We start from the raw sequence: 16,215 nt of genomic DNA, 5'->3' as shown, positions 1-16,215 counted from the left end.
TACCATAGGGATTAAATTTACCTAAATTTGAACAAAATTTGTTCTTTCTCTATTATCCCCTCTCTAAAGTAGGGAGCTCATCTGGAGTTGAAATCTGGCGTTTGTTAGCTGGGTGGCCTTGGGCAATTTACTTAACCTCTCTATGCCTCTTTTTCTTCAAATGTTAAAAGGAAAGTGGGGGGTGGGATAACTATAGTATATCAGCCATAAATTGTTCCAAGGATTAAATGAGAGGATGAGGCATGAATGTGCCTAACAATGGTTAGGAATCCAAAGTATGTTGATTTTCCTTATAAGTATACAGTTGAAGAAAATATGCAAATATTCACATAATTATAATTATTTACATAATGGTTCATTTAATTATAACTAGCACGAGGAAACCCATCAGCATTTATTTTCATAAGTGCCACTAGCCATGTGTTTTGTGATCTGTAAATTAGTTTCACATACACTCCAGGACTTGATCTACAAATGAAGAATCTCGAGAGTCTCAGGCAGGTAGGTAGTGGTAAGCAGGGATCTGGGCTCCCAGTCCCTCTTTGCTTTCCTGCCCTCTGCCAGAATCCTTTCCCCTGTGTGGGTTGGCTCTAAACAGAGGGACATTTCTGTTGCCTCAGTGGAGACTTAATAACACTTTGTGTTCTAGCTGGTTTGGCTCAGTGGTTAGAGCATCAGCCCTCAGATGGAAGGGTCCTGGGTTCGAATTCTGATGCAACCAAATAAAATTTATTTAAAACACTCACACACACACACACTCACACAAAACATTTTGCTCTTGGGTGAGAAGGCTCTGTACCACGGAATCAGGGTCTGCGTGTGTGCAGCTTGGAGACATTGTCCCAATAAGAAAGGTTTAGCACGTGTACCGTATTCTAGAGGTTTTCAGCCTTTCCTGGGTCCCAAATCCCTTTGAGAATTTGATGAAATTATGTCCCCCTCCACGCACTTTTACACTTATCCCCAAAACTGTATGCATACATTTTGTGGTTTTCACAGATCCCCTGAAATCCATGTAGGGATCCTTAATGAGGCCACATAGCAAGTTTAAGAATCTCTAATTTAAAGAGATTAGCATTTAATTGAAATACAACAAAGAAAGCCAACACTCACTTTTATATTCCCCTTAAGACCTTTAGTTTTTAGCCCTCCAGTTTTAGCTCCTTTTTTTTTTTTTTTTTTTTCCTTTTCTTTCTGGATTCTACCTACGGGTGGGGAAATAAACCGAGACTATCCAAACTCCTTGGCTTCTGGCTAAAGAGCTAGGCACTGCTGTGCAGGAGTGGCGCAGAAAGGCGTGTTTATCCATGGCCTGGAGTTGAAACTCCAAAGTGTAGGAAGTGAAGAAAGCACAACAAATTTTCAGAATGAAGATCAGAATTGTGGGAGGAAGACCTCGGAGCCCAGCCTGCCATCTCTTCCTACTGAATAAAGGAGTCTCCTTGTTATGCTTCATGTTTAACCTGCTGGAGGGAAGGCAACGATCCCTGCCCTCCAGAGTCTACCTGAAGCCCCTCCAGCAGCGTCTGGGGACTGCCGGCCCTCTGCAGGCCAGGCCCCTGCTCTCCCTCCTCTTGTCCATCTCCCCTCCCTCCTGCTGCATAAACCCGCAGGCACCACTGCGGGGCTGGGCGAGCAGAAGCTGCGGGTCCCCTGAGCCCCGACACCAGGGAGGCACCGGCTTTTCCTTACCTGATGGGGGAACCGGACTCTGCCGCCTGCACAACCTACCATGAGAGGAACGGGCAGCCGAGGGGGTGGTCAGCTGGGGAGGGAAGCTTAGCCAGTACCCCCCAAATTTAACTTTCTGCGAGTGTAAGCTGGACAACTGTACCCCGTGCTCCACCACATCCAAGGCTGTGTGTATGGGGGGGGGGCAACAGGGACCAGGGGCACCTCGTCCCAGGAGCCACTCCAGGACCCCTCCCCACCTCTCCCTTCCTTCTTTCCTCCCTCCTTCCTCCAGGGACCGTCCAGAGCTTCCAACTCGAGGTAGACGGAAAAAAAAAAAAAAGAGGTGGGACCTCTGGGCGTCTGAGGAGCTCTAGAGATTCCGGCGGGCGGCTCGCCCCGGTTGCCGGGCGCTCGCTGTTTATTCAAGTGTGGGTCAGATTAGCCACCTGGGGCACAAATCCTGCAAAACGAGTCTGAGAGCGGGGCGAGCTCTTGCAGGTAGGAAGGTGCAGCGCCCGGCTAAAAATAACGAGGGCCCGCGGCCAGCGGCTGCGGAGGCGGCGCAGGCGGTGCGGGCGCGGGGAAGCGCGCGGGCCGGCGGGCACCGACTCCCGCCCCGCGCCCACTCCGCCGCTTAATGGGGCGTCCCCGCGGGGCCGCGCAAGGACGGCCCGAGCCTCCCGCAGCGCCCCGCGCCATCAGGGACGCGCGCGGCGAAGCCCAGCCTGCGTCGGACCCGACAGGGCACCGGGTAAGGAGGCGGCCCACGGACCCCGCCGGCCGGCCGGCGAGGAGTGGGAGGCACCGGGCCTGTCCCCGGCCTGCTACTCATCCGCAGTCGCGGAGGGACAGCGTGGCTCGGGATTTCCGGGTGCCCGCACCTCCCTTCCCCATCTGCCTGCAGGAGGCGGGCGCGCCGCGCGCCTCGGTGCTCCGCCGACTCAGGCCGCGCCTTCCCGCAGCCTCTCCCGCACCTCACACTCTGTCCCCGCAGCTCAGCCGCTCCACACCCTTCTTCGGGTTCTCTGACTCCTTTGGAGACTGACTGTGTGATGTCTGAGCCTGGCCCTGGGAAGGCAAGGCCTCCAAAGGGGCGACACTGCGGCCACGGGCACTCAAGGCTCATCTCTGCGCCCGAGCTGGGGCTCGGCTTAGGCGAGGCTTCAAGATAGGCGCCCCTTCCGAGGCCCATTGGCTCTATTACTACCCTGGCCCCAGCCCCTCCCCCAAGCCCAGGGCTCCCAGAATCTGGGGATGGAGCCCATTTCTGTTTCGGGAGCTGTCACCTCTCCGTTGGGCTTACTCATTTCTGTCTTAAGAAATACACGCCTGGTGACCCCGCCTACCTCCCCACCCCCACCCCAGGCCCTCAGCCGGAGAAGCCCAGGAGCGGAAGAGCTGGGTACAAAGCTGAGGTTGCTTCAGGCGCTTCTCTTCCAGAACAGCGTCCCTGCGCTCCCTTGGTTGGGAGCAGTGCTGAGCGCCTGTGGTATGTTGGCCTCTACCTTGGGCTGCTCTGGTCCCCGGCGGCCAGGCCTTGCTTGGCTGGTGCAACTGCTCTTCTTTGGAGGCCCTGGAGTGGATTCCCTGAAGCCATGGGCCTGTGTCACTGGTCTTGTGGCCACCACCAGCCAGCATTCAAGTTGTGCTCCTAGTTTTACCCTGTGCAACTCTTGGTTACCCGAGGTGACCAGAAACATTGTATCTTGCTAGTGGGCTTCAAATGATGGTCAAAGAATATAACTTAAAAAAATCATTTCAAAAGCATATTTTAGCAAACTTTTATTGAAATATATGTAGCACAAAGAGAAAAGCGCACAAAGCTCACGTGTACAACTCGAGGAATTTTCACAAAGTGAACATCCACAAGCATTTTGAGTGTTAATTACATCTATACATAATTCCTGAGGGGATTACAAATAATATACATTTATTCTTGAAGAGGACATTGGTGAACATAACTCTTCCCCCCACTCAAGGACATGAAATGTTTAGATTATCTGTAAAAACACCCAGGTTTCAAGGATCACATACCCCTTTTGGACAAAGCTTTGCTTGCAAAAGATGAAAATTGTTGGCATGAATCGAGGGGAGAATGTTAGAGTGTGTTGTGCAATTGACATCTGGCTGGGAAACCACATAACTCATTTGGTACAGCCTGGTGTCCATGTAGGAGTCTGCTGCTGCCTCTAAAACTCATCCCCATCCTGGCAGTGCAATTTAATCCAGGTCACAGTGTTCATGCACAACAGGGAGAGAAAGAGAATGTGAAGGATCTGCGCCCTGAGAACCAAGACATCCCACAGTTTTAACCTTCTTGAGCCATTCTATAATAATCTACTTCCAAAGAGCATGCCGTCTGTAGAATCAGGTGGCTGCAGAGGACCATTTTTAGCAGAGGAAGGCTAAAACAGGGAGAAGCCAAACCTCCTTCATTGTGTGCCAATCCCATCATTTTTGGGATAACCCTTCCTTGGAAAGGGAGGAATTTCAATAGCCATGCCCTGTCTGCCATCCACATGTTAGACATAAAAGCAGTCGTTTCATCTGTCTGATATCTCTGGGGTTTTGCTTAGAGTTCTCTGTCCATTTTTGATGGTCTGTTTTGAAGGATTAAAAAAAAAGAGAGAGAGAGAGAGAGAGCCATATTCCAGAAAGTAGAGAGAGAGAGACAACAATTTAAGGCATAGGGAACTGAAGTAGTATTGTATTTTATTTTATTCAATGAGAAACTATTAGAATCCGGTATTAGTTAGCTTTGAATGAGGTATATCAAGGGTTGGCAGCAGTCGCAAATGTTTGGAAAGGAGGACTTTGTAATCGGGTATATATTTCTTCTTTAGACCAGGGAAAGGGAAATGGGTTTACTTTTAGCAAGAAGTATAGAGAAAATTTGTTTGAAGTCAGAGGTGTTAGGGATCAGAAAAATCAGAGATGGAAAGTGCTTTGGATATGTCATTCAGTCCGTAATTTCCTTGTTCTCAGTAGTTATGACTGTCCACTTTGTCAGTTATTACTTATCTTGGCAGAGATATATTCATGGATCAGATCTATTTAGACAAATCGTAATGAGTGTTAACTCAGTGAACAATGATTCACGTAAACAGCCTTTATTCAATCAACACCTAAGATGTGTGCAGTGCCAGATCTAACCCCTTCCTGTAAAAAGTTTACCACTAACTGTAAGTAAAATTCACTATCAGAGTGGCTCTTTGCCTACTTTGCTCGTGTAATCATTACCTTGACAAAGAATAGGAACAATAGCTAATATTTATTGAGCAATGTGCCTGCCATTTTATTACATTAACTCATTTAATGCTTATAAGACCCTTATGAAATAGAAATTGTTGTTCTCAGATTATAAATGAGGAAACCAGCTACTCTGGAGGTTAAGCTATTGGACCATGATTTTAACTAGTAGATAAACTGTTCCTCAGTCTTGGGGCCTGAGAAGGACCTGTGAGGAACCTGATCAGTCCTCACACTTTACAGTAAGGAACCTGAAACTCAGAGAGGGAAGCAGCTACTTTCTCAAGATCACCACTTTTTCCTAGGGAAGGTCACATAAAGTCTTGCCCTAAGGTGGGCTTTGTTATTAGATCCAGTGGAGATAAGTCTCTGGGTCTTGATTTTGTCTGTCTTCTGAGAACTAGGTAGGTATCCTGAAACTCTCTGTAATAGCTGGCTGCAAAAAGGCTGCAACAATTGAGCAGCAGCTGGTGCCTGGGCCTTGGGAAAAGCCTCCAGGACAAGCCTTGTTTAGTCAGAAGCTGTGGCCAGTGGGGATCCATCCCTCTGCAGTCCCAGCCCACGGCATGTGGAGGCGGAGACAAACTGACCTGGTCTGAATTTTTGGTCTACCATCTATTAGCTCTGTGACCTTGAACAACTCATAGGACCTCCCTAAATTTCAGATTCTCATCTGTAGAGCAGTGATTTTAGGAGGGCTGTTGTGATGGCTAGATAGCAAATCATAACTAATGGTAAATAGTAAGAGAAAAAGGAATGGTTCTGGGCAGTTTCAGAGATCTCTTATAATTCCAATTCCAAATTATCTATCTTACTACTTCTCAAAAGTCAGCAATGGTGCTGGGAGTTTCTTCAAAGTACCCTTATGTAGCGTCACCAGCCACTTAATTGGCAAAGAAAGCTTGAAGATCTAATGTGGTTCTTAATCGAGGACCTAGAAGCAAGGGCTACTATCTCTATAGGATTAGAAATCTTTTCACTTGTGAAGACCTATTTCATGTGTTCTGGGCATAGTAATTCTATAGTCACCATAACAGTTTATAAAGTACAAGCCAAGCGTATTCCTTGCTTGTTTAGTAGTGTCTAGGTTTCAGCCTTTTAATGGTATCTACCAGCCCTGGAAATATAAGTGAAGTAACTTTTAAAATAGTTCTGAAGCTTTAGTGTGCTCAGGATCATTAGGAAACTTTGTGAAATATGTAAATTTTCTGGGGCCAGATCTCAGGCAGGCAGGGCAGGATATCTGTATTTTATCAGAACATCCAACCCTGTTCTGAAGCTTATGGCCCTCAGAACATAGCTGGAGAAAGGCTGTCCCAATGGGCTTGCTGTCCGGCTACTCTCTTAAAAACCCAACCAATGAATGCCCTTCTTTCAGAATAGCAGCAGAGGAGCCATAGCTGCTCTTGAAATATGGTGGATTTCTCCTCCGAGTCTATATGCTTTAAGGGTAGTTTCATTTGGTTCATCCATATTATGTTCTATAAAAACACCAAGATTCACAAGTACGCCTGAACCAGGGAAAACACTGGATGATTTCCCTCACAAACTCTGATCCTTAGGGTGTGACTGATTCCGCTCTCTACCAACAAATCATTTGTTCTTTGGTCCGAGAGAGAGGAAGAAAACAGGGAGAGAGGACTAAGTAAAGGGAGTTGGTACTAGATGGTTTGCACCCATCTCAAATGTGGGCCAGAAATAAAACTGTCCCAAGAGACCTGGAACTGAGTTCTCTCACCACACATGTAAAGATTCATATCTGGGTCTAAACCAGGTATGTCAGGTGGCTTCATTAGAAACTCCTGGACTCATGGGTGGCTATTTTATTCTCTGGCTTTTGGCAAAATGAGAAAGTAGCTGTCATCCAAAAAACATTTGGGTTTTCAAAAAGAAAAAAAAAACACCCCTATTCTCTGGTGTCTTAAAATAAAACAAACCCCTGCTTTTTAATCACAGCATATCCCCATTGTTTTTTAGTTTAAATATTAAGGAACATATTTTGTTAATGATTAAAACAATAGTGACTGATTAGGGTGCTCAGTGAACATTTAATCTGTCCTCATACCAGTCAGTGTGCTGAAGGAACACACTGCCTAATGCCCCAGGATGGACATTAAGTAACTATGTAATGGGGTTTTAATTTTGTGTTGTTATTAATAATAATTAATGTAATTTTGATTATGTTGGAAGCTGGAGGTACCTTGTCAGTCATCCTCTTAGGGTGGTGGTATTGCTCTGCCCTGTTTAATCAGAGGTTCTTAGAGGAGGTCGGCTCATAGTGATTTAAAATGAAAGAAGATAGATGTTTAATAAAATTTCAATTAAGAAATTAAATCATGGTCAAATTGAAAGGGGGCATGGAAATTATCTGGATTAATCCTTTCATTCTGCGAATGAGAAAACTGAGGCCCATAGGAATTAAAGGGCTTGCCCAAAGCTACACAGCTTGTTTCTGTTGTCTGATACATTATTGGGCTAAAAGACCTCACAGGCCTGACTTGGAAAAGACGGCAGGGTGCTGTAGCCCTGCTCTCACAGTTGTCTCTGTGATTTCATGGACTTCCCACCCTTCGTAATTCCTGTTTTCTAAATACTGAAGGTAGTGTAACTGTAAAGTTTGTATCGATGAGCTACTGTGGACCAATATCTGTTTAAGTAAAGACTTAAATGCTTTGCCGAGACAGTGAAGTGTAATGTCTATCCCAGGGAAAGAAATCCAGGACAGGAAATGCTCAATCTTCCTGCACTGGCCTTGCTGCTTGGAGCTCAGGGCTGTGACCCTCAGCCCCACCCTGCAGCATTAGCTCGGGACCCCAGAGCAGAGGTTGTGATTTACTTCGGGGCTCCAGGCAAGTCCCTTTAACCTGGCTGTCCTTCCCCTTCCCTGTTGGTAAAACAGAGATGATGCTGATATCTCCCCCACTGCTCCATCAGAGGCACTGTGGGACATTGGCTCTAGCTTGTTTGGGAAAGTTTTAAAGCCACACATTCCACCTCCCTGCTAATATGATTACACCCTAGCACTAGGGCCAACTCCTCACCCCCCTTCTTTCTTTAAGAACAAACCAAAGGGTATCTTTTGTCTCTCTGTGGCCAAAAAGATTGTTGCTTCTGTGGTCGTTACCTCCTCAGACGGTCACTTTGCGGAGGTGAAGGATTCCTAGGTGCACCATAAACAACCAAACCAAAAAAATCAACAACCGTAACAGCAACAACCAAAGTAACTGCTGTGGAGGTTCTCAGAGGGCTTCTGAGTTACAAACAGCCTTTTCTAACTGTGTAAAAAACCCCAAAAAACGTGCCCCCCCCCCCCCCCCCCCCGTCCATCTCCGACCCATCTCTGCCCTCCAAAGGGTTAGGCCTGGTGGGGCAGGAGGGAAACTAGACTGTTTATTGGGGCCGTCCTTCTGAGGGTCATCGCCAAGGATTTCCACAAGAAGCATTTAAAAAATGTTTTGGAAGGAAAGTCACCTTTTTAATAGCCAAAGAGGTACTTCTCTCTGGCACACAGCTCTGTGCACAGCCTGTTTCTCAACCTTTGGAAATCCTTTAACAGTTTATGGAAGGCCACCCTTTAAACCAATCCAACAGCTCCTTTCTCCATAACCTGATTTTAGAGGTGTTTCATTATCTCTAATTACTCGGGGTAAACGGTGATTACTCAATGTTTTAATCATCAGTTTGGGGCAGCAGTTACTCTAAACTCAGGGAAGCCCAGACTCCCATGGGTATCTGGGGAAGGTCCCGCGACTAGTCGGTGCATGCTTTCTAGGACCTCCGCACGTGGTCCCCAGGTGAGCCCCGCCGCTTCCCAGAGCCGCAGGGGCGGCGAACCCCGCGCCGCCCGGGCTTCCGGGACCCGGGCCTGCGCCGCGGGCCGGCGGCGGGGCGCGGGGATGTGGGCGGGGCGCCCGGCGCAGGAGGGCGGCGGGCGGAGGGAAGAAGGGAGGGGCTGCGGGCGGGGGAGGAGGGAGGGAGGGGGAGCGGGAAAGGGAAGGAAAGGGAAGATGCGGGAGGGCCGCGCGGCAGACGGGGCGGGCAGCGGCGCGGAGCCCGGCCCGGGAGCTCGGTGAGTGTGGCGCGCGACCCGAGGGACCGGGCCCGAGCCGCCGCCGCGGGCTCAGATCCGGCCTCCGTCCCCGATGGGATTCCCGTGCGCGCCGTCTCGAGCCTGCAGCGCCCCGGCCCCCGGCCCTCGCCTAAGCTCCGCGCAGCCGTTCAGAGGTCCCCGGGAGCTGCTGCCGGCGAGCCCGCTACTGCAGGGACCTATGGTGAGCAAGGCGCCCGGCGAGGGGCGTCGGGCAGAAGGCGCCGAGGCGCGTCCTGGGGGGGGGCGGTAGGGAAGCGTGGGGTTCAGGCGGTGGTCGCGGCAAAAGTTCCCCCCTCCCCCCTCCCGCAAACGGCGGTGTTGGAGGTAGGGATGCTGGCGCTGAAGGGCACCACTGCCTCTAGCCGGGCCACTTTCGCCGTCCGGCGACGCCGGCTGTTTTCACCTGGAGGAGGTTTGGGGCGGGAGAGGAGGGAAGGAGAGATGCCTTAAGTTGGGGGTCGTCGGAAAGGCTGAAGGGTCTCGAGCGGAACACGACGCGGGGAGATGGGCGTTTGCGATCCCCGGACGGGAAGGGCAGGGAGAGAAAGGAGTGTCGGCTCTGAGGGCGGGGAGAGTGAGGGACGGCCCGGTGGAGGGAGGACACCTGACCAGGGCCGGTGCTGCGGCGCCGAGGGCAGCTCTGCTGCCCGGAGCGAGCGCACCTCGCGAGGGGCTGCGCAGGAGGGAGTGTCACCCGACGCGGCCCCCGCCGGCGGACGCCCCGGAGAGCTTGCGGACGGCCGCGGCCAGGCGCACCTCCCGCACGAGCCTTCCCCGCGCGCTCGCAGCATCCCAGGAGCCTCTCCACGATCATTTCATGGTGTAAGGTCTCGATGGCCGGGATGCCAGGTGCTCCGGGGACGAGTCTTCCTGTGGAGCCACGTCCTATAAGGGAGTTGCGGGCGAGCCTCACTGCGGACACGCGGTTCTTACTGGCTCTTCCCGCCTGGAGCCGACAGGAACGGGGTCCCCCGAAATCTCGGGTCCCTGCGGACCCTTCCCGGCCGGAGTTGGGCCTGCGGCCTCAGATGCCTCCTGGGCACCTCCTAGGTGGACGGATGGTTTGTGAGGCTTTGTGAGACGTGAAAACCCCCAAAGACAGGGACTTGGTAAACCGAGGTTACCTGGGAACAAACAGGCGTTGGGAGACGACTCAGGCAGGGAAGTGGACAATCGCCCCGAGTTGCATCCACGCCCTCCCCCAAAGAAAAAGTTCAGAGGACGGAAGTTCTTTTCGGCTTTTATCTTTTTTAATTAAAAAATTGGGGGAGAAAGTTATGAATAGAGATGAATACTAATTACTGAACCCGAAATTGAAACACAACCAGCTCTTCCCCAGCCTCTGCGTTTTAGCGCGGCGTGCGCTCCCGCAGCCACCCTAGGATTGTCGGGGGATTCCGGGCGCCGGCCCCTTCCTCTGTCCCTTCGCTCTGCTGGGACCTGCCGCTCTCGGTCTGCTGTTCCCATTTCTGGAACTCCTCCCACAGGGCTTTTTGTTGGTTCCTGGCGTCTCAAATAGAAAAAGAAAAGGAAAACCTCTTTGCCCTCCCCAACCCTTTCGCAGTCAGCTCCAGCGGTGGCGCGGCAGCGGGAAAACCTACAGCCGCTCAAGAAACGGCGCGGCGCTCTCCTGGCGGGGACCGTCGCGCAGGGGCGCCGGTGGCCTCCGCACCCCGGCCCGCGGTGTCAGGCGGCGCGGGCGGCCGCGGCCCCGAGGGAGGGCTAAGCGCATAATTTTTCACTCCCCTTCCTCAAAGATTTCCCTGGAGTGCCCCCAGGAAGAAACCCTAGTTCGTGGGGGAGAGTAAGGCCGGCACCCTGAGCCCTCAATCTCTCTGCAGCGACCCAAGGCAGGAACTAGGAACAGCCTCAGGAACAGGAGATGGGGTGCATGGGGTTTTGAGCCGGAGTCGCGGGGCTCAGGACCCCGGGGCGGGCCCGCGCTGACGCACATTTGCGCTGGTCAGGTTTTCCGAAAAGGCCCCTGTGCTGAGCGACCCACGCGTCCAGCATCTTCAGTCAGTAAGGACATCCCAGTAATTCCTTGAGCTGTGGGTTGGTAAAATTCCTGAAGAAATATTTGCTGCGACTCTGCAGCTGGTGCAAAGGAGGAAGGGGGTGGGGGGAAGGAAGTGGAGGGGGTGGGGGGGGGAGTGGTGGTTTAAAAAATAAGACAAGCTGGAGAGAGTGAGACGCAGACGCAGAGGTCGAGCGCAGGCCGAAAGCTGTTCACGGTTTCTTCGACTCCTGGGAACGTGGTGGGATTTCCTTTCTGCGTCCGGTCGAGAGTTGTAAAACCTCGGCGACATTAAGACCTGAAACTTGTGGTGCGCACTCTCCGCGGCGACGCCTCCTTTTGAGTCCGCCCCCGCCCGGAGCGGCCGGGCCGACCGCTCTCGTTGGGGATTTATGCTTCGCTCGGGGGGAAGCCGAGGCCGACGCGGTGCGGAGATTCTCCCCGCGAGGGAGCCAGAGAAAACAGCCCAGCGGCCGCTCCCTCCCCGCTTTCCCAGGTCCATCGCCGCCACCCCCCCCTCCGGCCCCGTGCGTGACTCGGTCAGCAGCTTTTGGCTGGGAGCTCTAAAGGCTGCCCGGTTCGTCTGAGCACTCGCCGGCTTTCGCCAGGGGGTGACGGGCTGTCGCTGGGAGCAGGATTTGGCCTCGCAGAGACCCTGTGGAGGGAGTGGCGGGGTACGCGCGCGCGCGTGTGTGTCCTCGGCTTTTCTTTCTTAAGTGCCGCCGGGTGGTGAGGCTCTGAGAGGCTGACTCCGCCGCCCCCGCTCCCGGCCCCACTAGAGCCGGGTTCACGCTGAAAGGCGCAGCCCCTGCAGCGCGCCCCAGATCCTGCGGCTTCAGGCCGCTCGGCGCTGGGGCCCAGCCGGACGCCCGGGACGGCGCAGGTAGAGGCGAGGACCGTGCCCCGCGCGCGCCGCGCCGGGGTGCCCGCGGCAGGCTCCGCGCACCGCAGCCGGGAGCTCCGCCCGGGCCGCTGGAAGCGGCGGCCGAAGGCTGGGAGGTTGGCCTGCGCCGGGGGGCGGGGCCGCCGTGGGGTGTGAGGGCCCTTTCGCCGCCCGCCGCGGGGAGGGCGGGCTCCTCCGGGCGCGGGGCGGGGCCTCTGCGGTCACGTGACGCCGAGGGGCTGGAAGAAAAACAGAGCCCGTCTGCGCCAGAGTCTCATTATATTCAAATATTCATTTTAGGAGCCATTCCGTAGTGCCATCCAGAGCAACGCACTGCTGCAGCGCCCCTGAGCCTTTCCAGCAAGTTTGTTCCAGACTGGCTGTCAAGAATCATGGACTGTTATTATATGCCTTGTTTTCTGTCAGTGAGTAGACACCTCTTCCTTCCCTTCCCGGGGATTCGTTCTGCCCTCCCCACCCCTGCTCGCCGCGCGTCCCTCCCGTCGGACCCTCCTTCCAGAGCCCACGCTCCGCTTTCTGGCAGGGCTGTCGCTTCCCTCTCGGCCGGGCAGCCGCGGCGCCCTGGGCGTACGGGCTCTGCTCCCAGCGCGGCTCGCGCCCGCGCCCCGATCGGGTGCGTTGCAGGAAAGCGGAGCGAGAGGGGGCTAAAGAGATGAAAAGTCCGCGTCGCATCCCGGGGCTGTACCTTAAGGGCTAGTCACTGCCCCCTCCCCGCTTGGCCGGGGGAGCGCCCGGCGCCCGGGGTCGCGTTCCCAGCTGCTTGTCAGAGCTCGGAGGTCGCTCCCCCGAGCCACCCCCGCCCCCCTTCCCTGGGAGTGAGCGAGCGGGCACGCTCCGAGGCTTTTTGCTGGGCATTGCAACCCCATCAGCCGCAGTAAAATAAACCGTCCGGCCACTTTGTCAGCTCCCAGACCACGTTCTCGGCCTCGGCCTCTGCACCCCGCCGTCCGTCCGGTGCCTTGGCCCTGCCCCTGCTCCCCCGCTCTGCCTCCCCGCCGCTCGGAACCAGCTGGAAGTTGTGGAAGTCGGGCTGGGCGGGCGGAGGAAGGGGGTGGGGTGGGGGAAGAGGGGGAGCGGCTGCGGTGCCATTTGAATTCTCCCTCCCCCACCCTTTTTTTTTTTTTTTTTTTTTTTTTTTTTACCCCCTCAATGTTAACTGTTTACCCCTGAAGAAGCCAAGCTGAGATCATGGCTCAGATAGCAGTTGGGACAAAAAAAGATTAACAGGATGGAGGCTATCTGATTTGGGGTTATTTGACTGTAAACAAGTTAGACCAAGTAATTACAGGGCAATTCCTACTTTCAGGCCTCGCATGGCTGCAGCTGGTGGCGGAGGGGGGTGTGTGAGGGAGAAGACGCCAACTCGCTCCTTCTGACCTGCCTCACATCCCGGCCCCTCCATCTCTCGCCCTCGCTGCCTGACGCGGAGACATCTCTGTTCCTCTCTCGTTATTGGTGTTTATTTATTCTTTAACCTTCCACCTCCTCCCCCTCCCCAGAGACACCATGATTCCTGGTAACCGAATGCTGATGGTCGTTTTATTATGCCAAGTCCTGCTAGGAGGCGCGAGCCATGCTAGTTTGATACCTGAGACGGGGAAGAAAAAAGTCGCCGAGATTCAGAGCCACGCGGGAGGACGCCGCTCAGGGCAGAGCCATGAGCTCCTGCGGGACTTCGAGGCGACGCTTCTGCAGATGTTCGGGCTGCGCCGCCGCCCGCAGCCCAGCAAGAGCGCCGTCGTCCCGGATTACATGCGGGATCTCTACCGGCTGCAGTCGGGCGAGGAGGAAGGGGAAGAGCAGGTCCGCGGCGCGCTGGAGTACCCCGAGCGCCCCGCCAGCCGCGCCAACACCGTGAGGAGCTTCCACCACGAAGGTCAGCCGCTGCCGGAGCCTGGGGGGCCGTGCGGGCCCCGGGGACACGGGCTCAGGTTACATCAAAGTCCCAAATCCAGGAGGCTGGGGAGCAGAGCCGCCTACCTCCGAGAATCCCCCGAGCTGTGGCTGACTTTGTTTTTTGGAGACAGAGGGGAGGGGCTGAGGGAAGGGGAATGACACCGCTCAGACGCGGGGCTAGCCCTAGCCCTGTGTGTGTGTGTGTTTTGCTATATCAAAGCCTTTTCTGCCAGGTTTTCTGCCCGTGTTTTTTTTTTTTTTTTTTCTTTTTTCAAAGCACCTACTGAATTTAATGTTACAGCTGTGTGTTTGTCAGATTTATTCAATAGGGGCCTTGTAATCCGATCTGAATGTTTCCTAGCGGATGTTTCTTTTCCAAAGTAAATCTGAGTTATTAATCCACCAGCATCATTACTGTGTTGGAATTTATTTTCCCCTCTGTAACATGATCAACAAGGCATGCTCTGTGTTTCCAAGATCGCTGGGGAAATGTTTAGTAACATGCTCGAAAATGGAAGGAGAGGGAGAGGTGGTTGTGTGCATGTTTCCTCCTGCCTCTGCTCCGTTGGCCCCTCTTTTTCTTTACAGCCACTTGTAAAGAAAACTGTGTACACACAAAGCCAAGAGGGCTTTAAAAGGGGAGTCTTGATGGTGGCGGAGTAAGGAGTTGACACATGGAAATTATTAGACATATAAAGGAGGGTGGGAGATACTTTGTCTCTGGTGCTTGCTGAATGCTAGCTGAGTCTCTCTGAGTTTGCTAGCTGCCCCATGTATCTATCTGTTTCTTCAAATTAAAAGACAGGCTGACTTCCCCCAAATAGGCTTCCACTGCATAAGCAGGGTTCATCACTTATCACCCAACTCTTAGCTATTTCTTGACTTTTCAGTCTCTCAGAAAAGTTCATGTGCTTTTTTTTTTTCTTCTCTCCTTTTTTTCTTTTTCGTTCCCTTCCCAATTGTGCCTAGAACATCTGGAGAACATCCCAGGGACCAGCGAAAACTCCGCTTTTCGTTTCCTCTTTAACCTCAGCAGCATCCCAGAGAATGAGGTGATCTCGTCGGCAGAGCTTCGACTTTTCCGGGAGCAGGTGGACCAGGGCCCTGACTGGGAGCAGGGCTTCCACAGAATAAACATTTATGAGGTTATGAAGCCCCCGGGAGAATTGGTGCCTGGGCACCTCATCACACGACTACTGGACACGAGACTGGTCCACCACAATGTGACACGGTGGGAAACTTTTGATGTGAGCCCTGCGGTCCTTCGCTGGACCCGGGAGAAGCAGCCGAACTATGGGCTGACCATCGAGGTGACTCACCTCCATCAGACACGGACCCACCAGGGCCAGCATGTCAGGATTAGCCGATCGTTACCTCAAGGGAGTGGGGATTGGGCCCAGCTCCGGCCCCTCCTGGTCACCTTTGGCCACGATGGCCGGGGACATGTCTTGACCCGGAGGCGGAGGGCCAAGCGTAGCCCCAAGCATCACCCACAGCGGGCCCGGAAGAAGAATAAGAACTGCCGACGCCACTCACTCTATGTGGACTTCAGTGACGTGGGCTGGAATGACTGGATTGTGGCCCCGCCGGGCTACCAGGCCTTCTACTGCCACGGGGACTGCCCCTTTCCACTGGCTGACCACCTCAACTCAACCAACCATGCCATTGTGCAGACCCTGGTCAACTCTGTCAATTCCAGTATCCCCAAAGCCTGTTGTGTTCCCACTGAACTGAGTGCCATCTCCATGCTGTACCTGGATGAGTATGACAAGGTGGTACTGAAAAATTATCAGGAGATGGTGGTAGAGGGATGTGGTTGCCGCTGAGATCAGCAGTCCTTGGACACACACACACACACACACACACACACACACACACACACACTCCCATCCACTCACCCACACACTACACAGACTGCTTCCTTATAGCTGGACTCTTATCTTTAAAAAAAAAAAAAAAGAAAGAAAAAAACCTAAACATTCACCTTGACCTTATTTATGACTTTACGTGCAAATGTTTTGACCATATTGATCATATATTTTGACAAAATATATTTATAACTACGTATTAAAAGAAAAAATAAAATGAGTCATTATTTTAAAGGTAAACTATGTTCTTTTCTCTCGAATCCTTTCTCTTTTCCTCCTGTCCCATCTCTTTTGAATGAGGTGGGGCGAGGGCAGAATGGAAGTCTGAGGGTGGTAGCTGGAGGTGGTTAAGTTCTAGGGACAGGAAGTAAACTGATGGTAGAGAGATGGTAATTGCCAGGATGAATTGTTTTCCATTTCTATTTAATGTTAACAAGGACGCAGCATCCTCTCCCATCTGGATGACACATGCCTTGGGAAAACAGTGGGATAAAAGGAGTAGGCCAGATTAAAGACT

At 53.0% G+C, this 16,215-nt stretch overlaps 1 protein-coding gene across 9 annotated transcripts; it reads left to right on the top strand.

Moving 5' to 3' along the window:
- Positions 1–2,058: 2,058 nt before the first annotated feature.
- Positions 2,059–15,918, top strand: BMP4 (bone morphogenetic protein 4). 9 transcript variants are annotated; one of them, XM_081131742.1, is made up of 4 exons: positions 2,059–2,172; positions 12,214–12,338; positions 13,434–13,810; positions 14,800–15,918. In XM_081131742.1, exons 3-4 carry the CDS (start codon positions 13,441–13,443, stop codon positions 15,654–15,656), a joined length of 1,227 nt encoding a protein of 408 aa, XP_080987868.1. In that variant the 5' UTR covers positions 2,059–2,172; positions 12,214–12,338; positions 13,434–13,440; the 3' UTR covers positions 15,657–15,918. The 9 variants fall into 9 exon arrangements, with proteins under 9 accessions (XP_080987868.1, XP_080987869.1, XP_080987870.1 ...); XM_081131743.1 differs by lacking the exon at positions 2,059–2,172 and adding an exon at positions 2,222–2,425; XM_081131744.1 differs by lacking the exon at positions 2,059–2,172 and adding an exon at positions 8,599–8,717.
- Positions 15,919–16,215: the final 297 nt, after the last annotated feature.

This window comes from Miniopterus schreibersii, assembly GCF_964146895.1.
Source record: "Miniopterus schreibersii genome assembly, chromosome: 1".
In the NCBI taxonomy this organism is placed as follows: domain Eukaryota; kingdom Metazoa; phylum Chordata; class Mammalia; order Chiroptera; family Miniopteridae; genus Miniopterus; species Miniopterus schreibersii.
The sequence above is the reverse complement of the archived record's forward strand: the minus strand, read 5'-3'. Positions and strand labels throughout refer to the sequence as shown.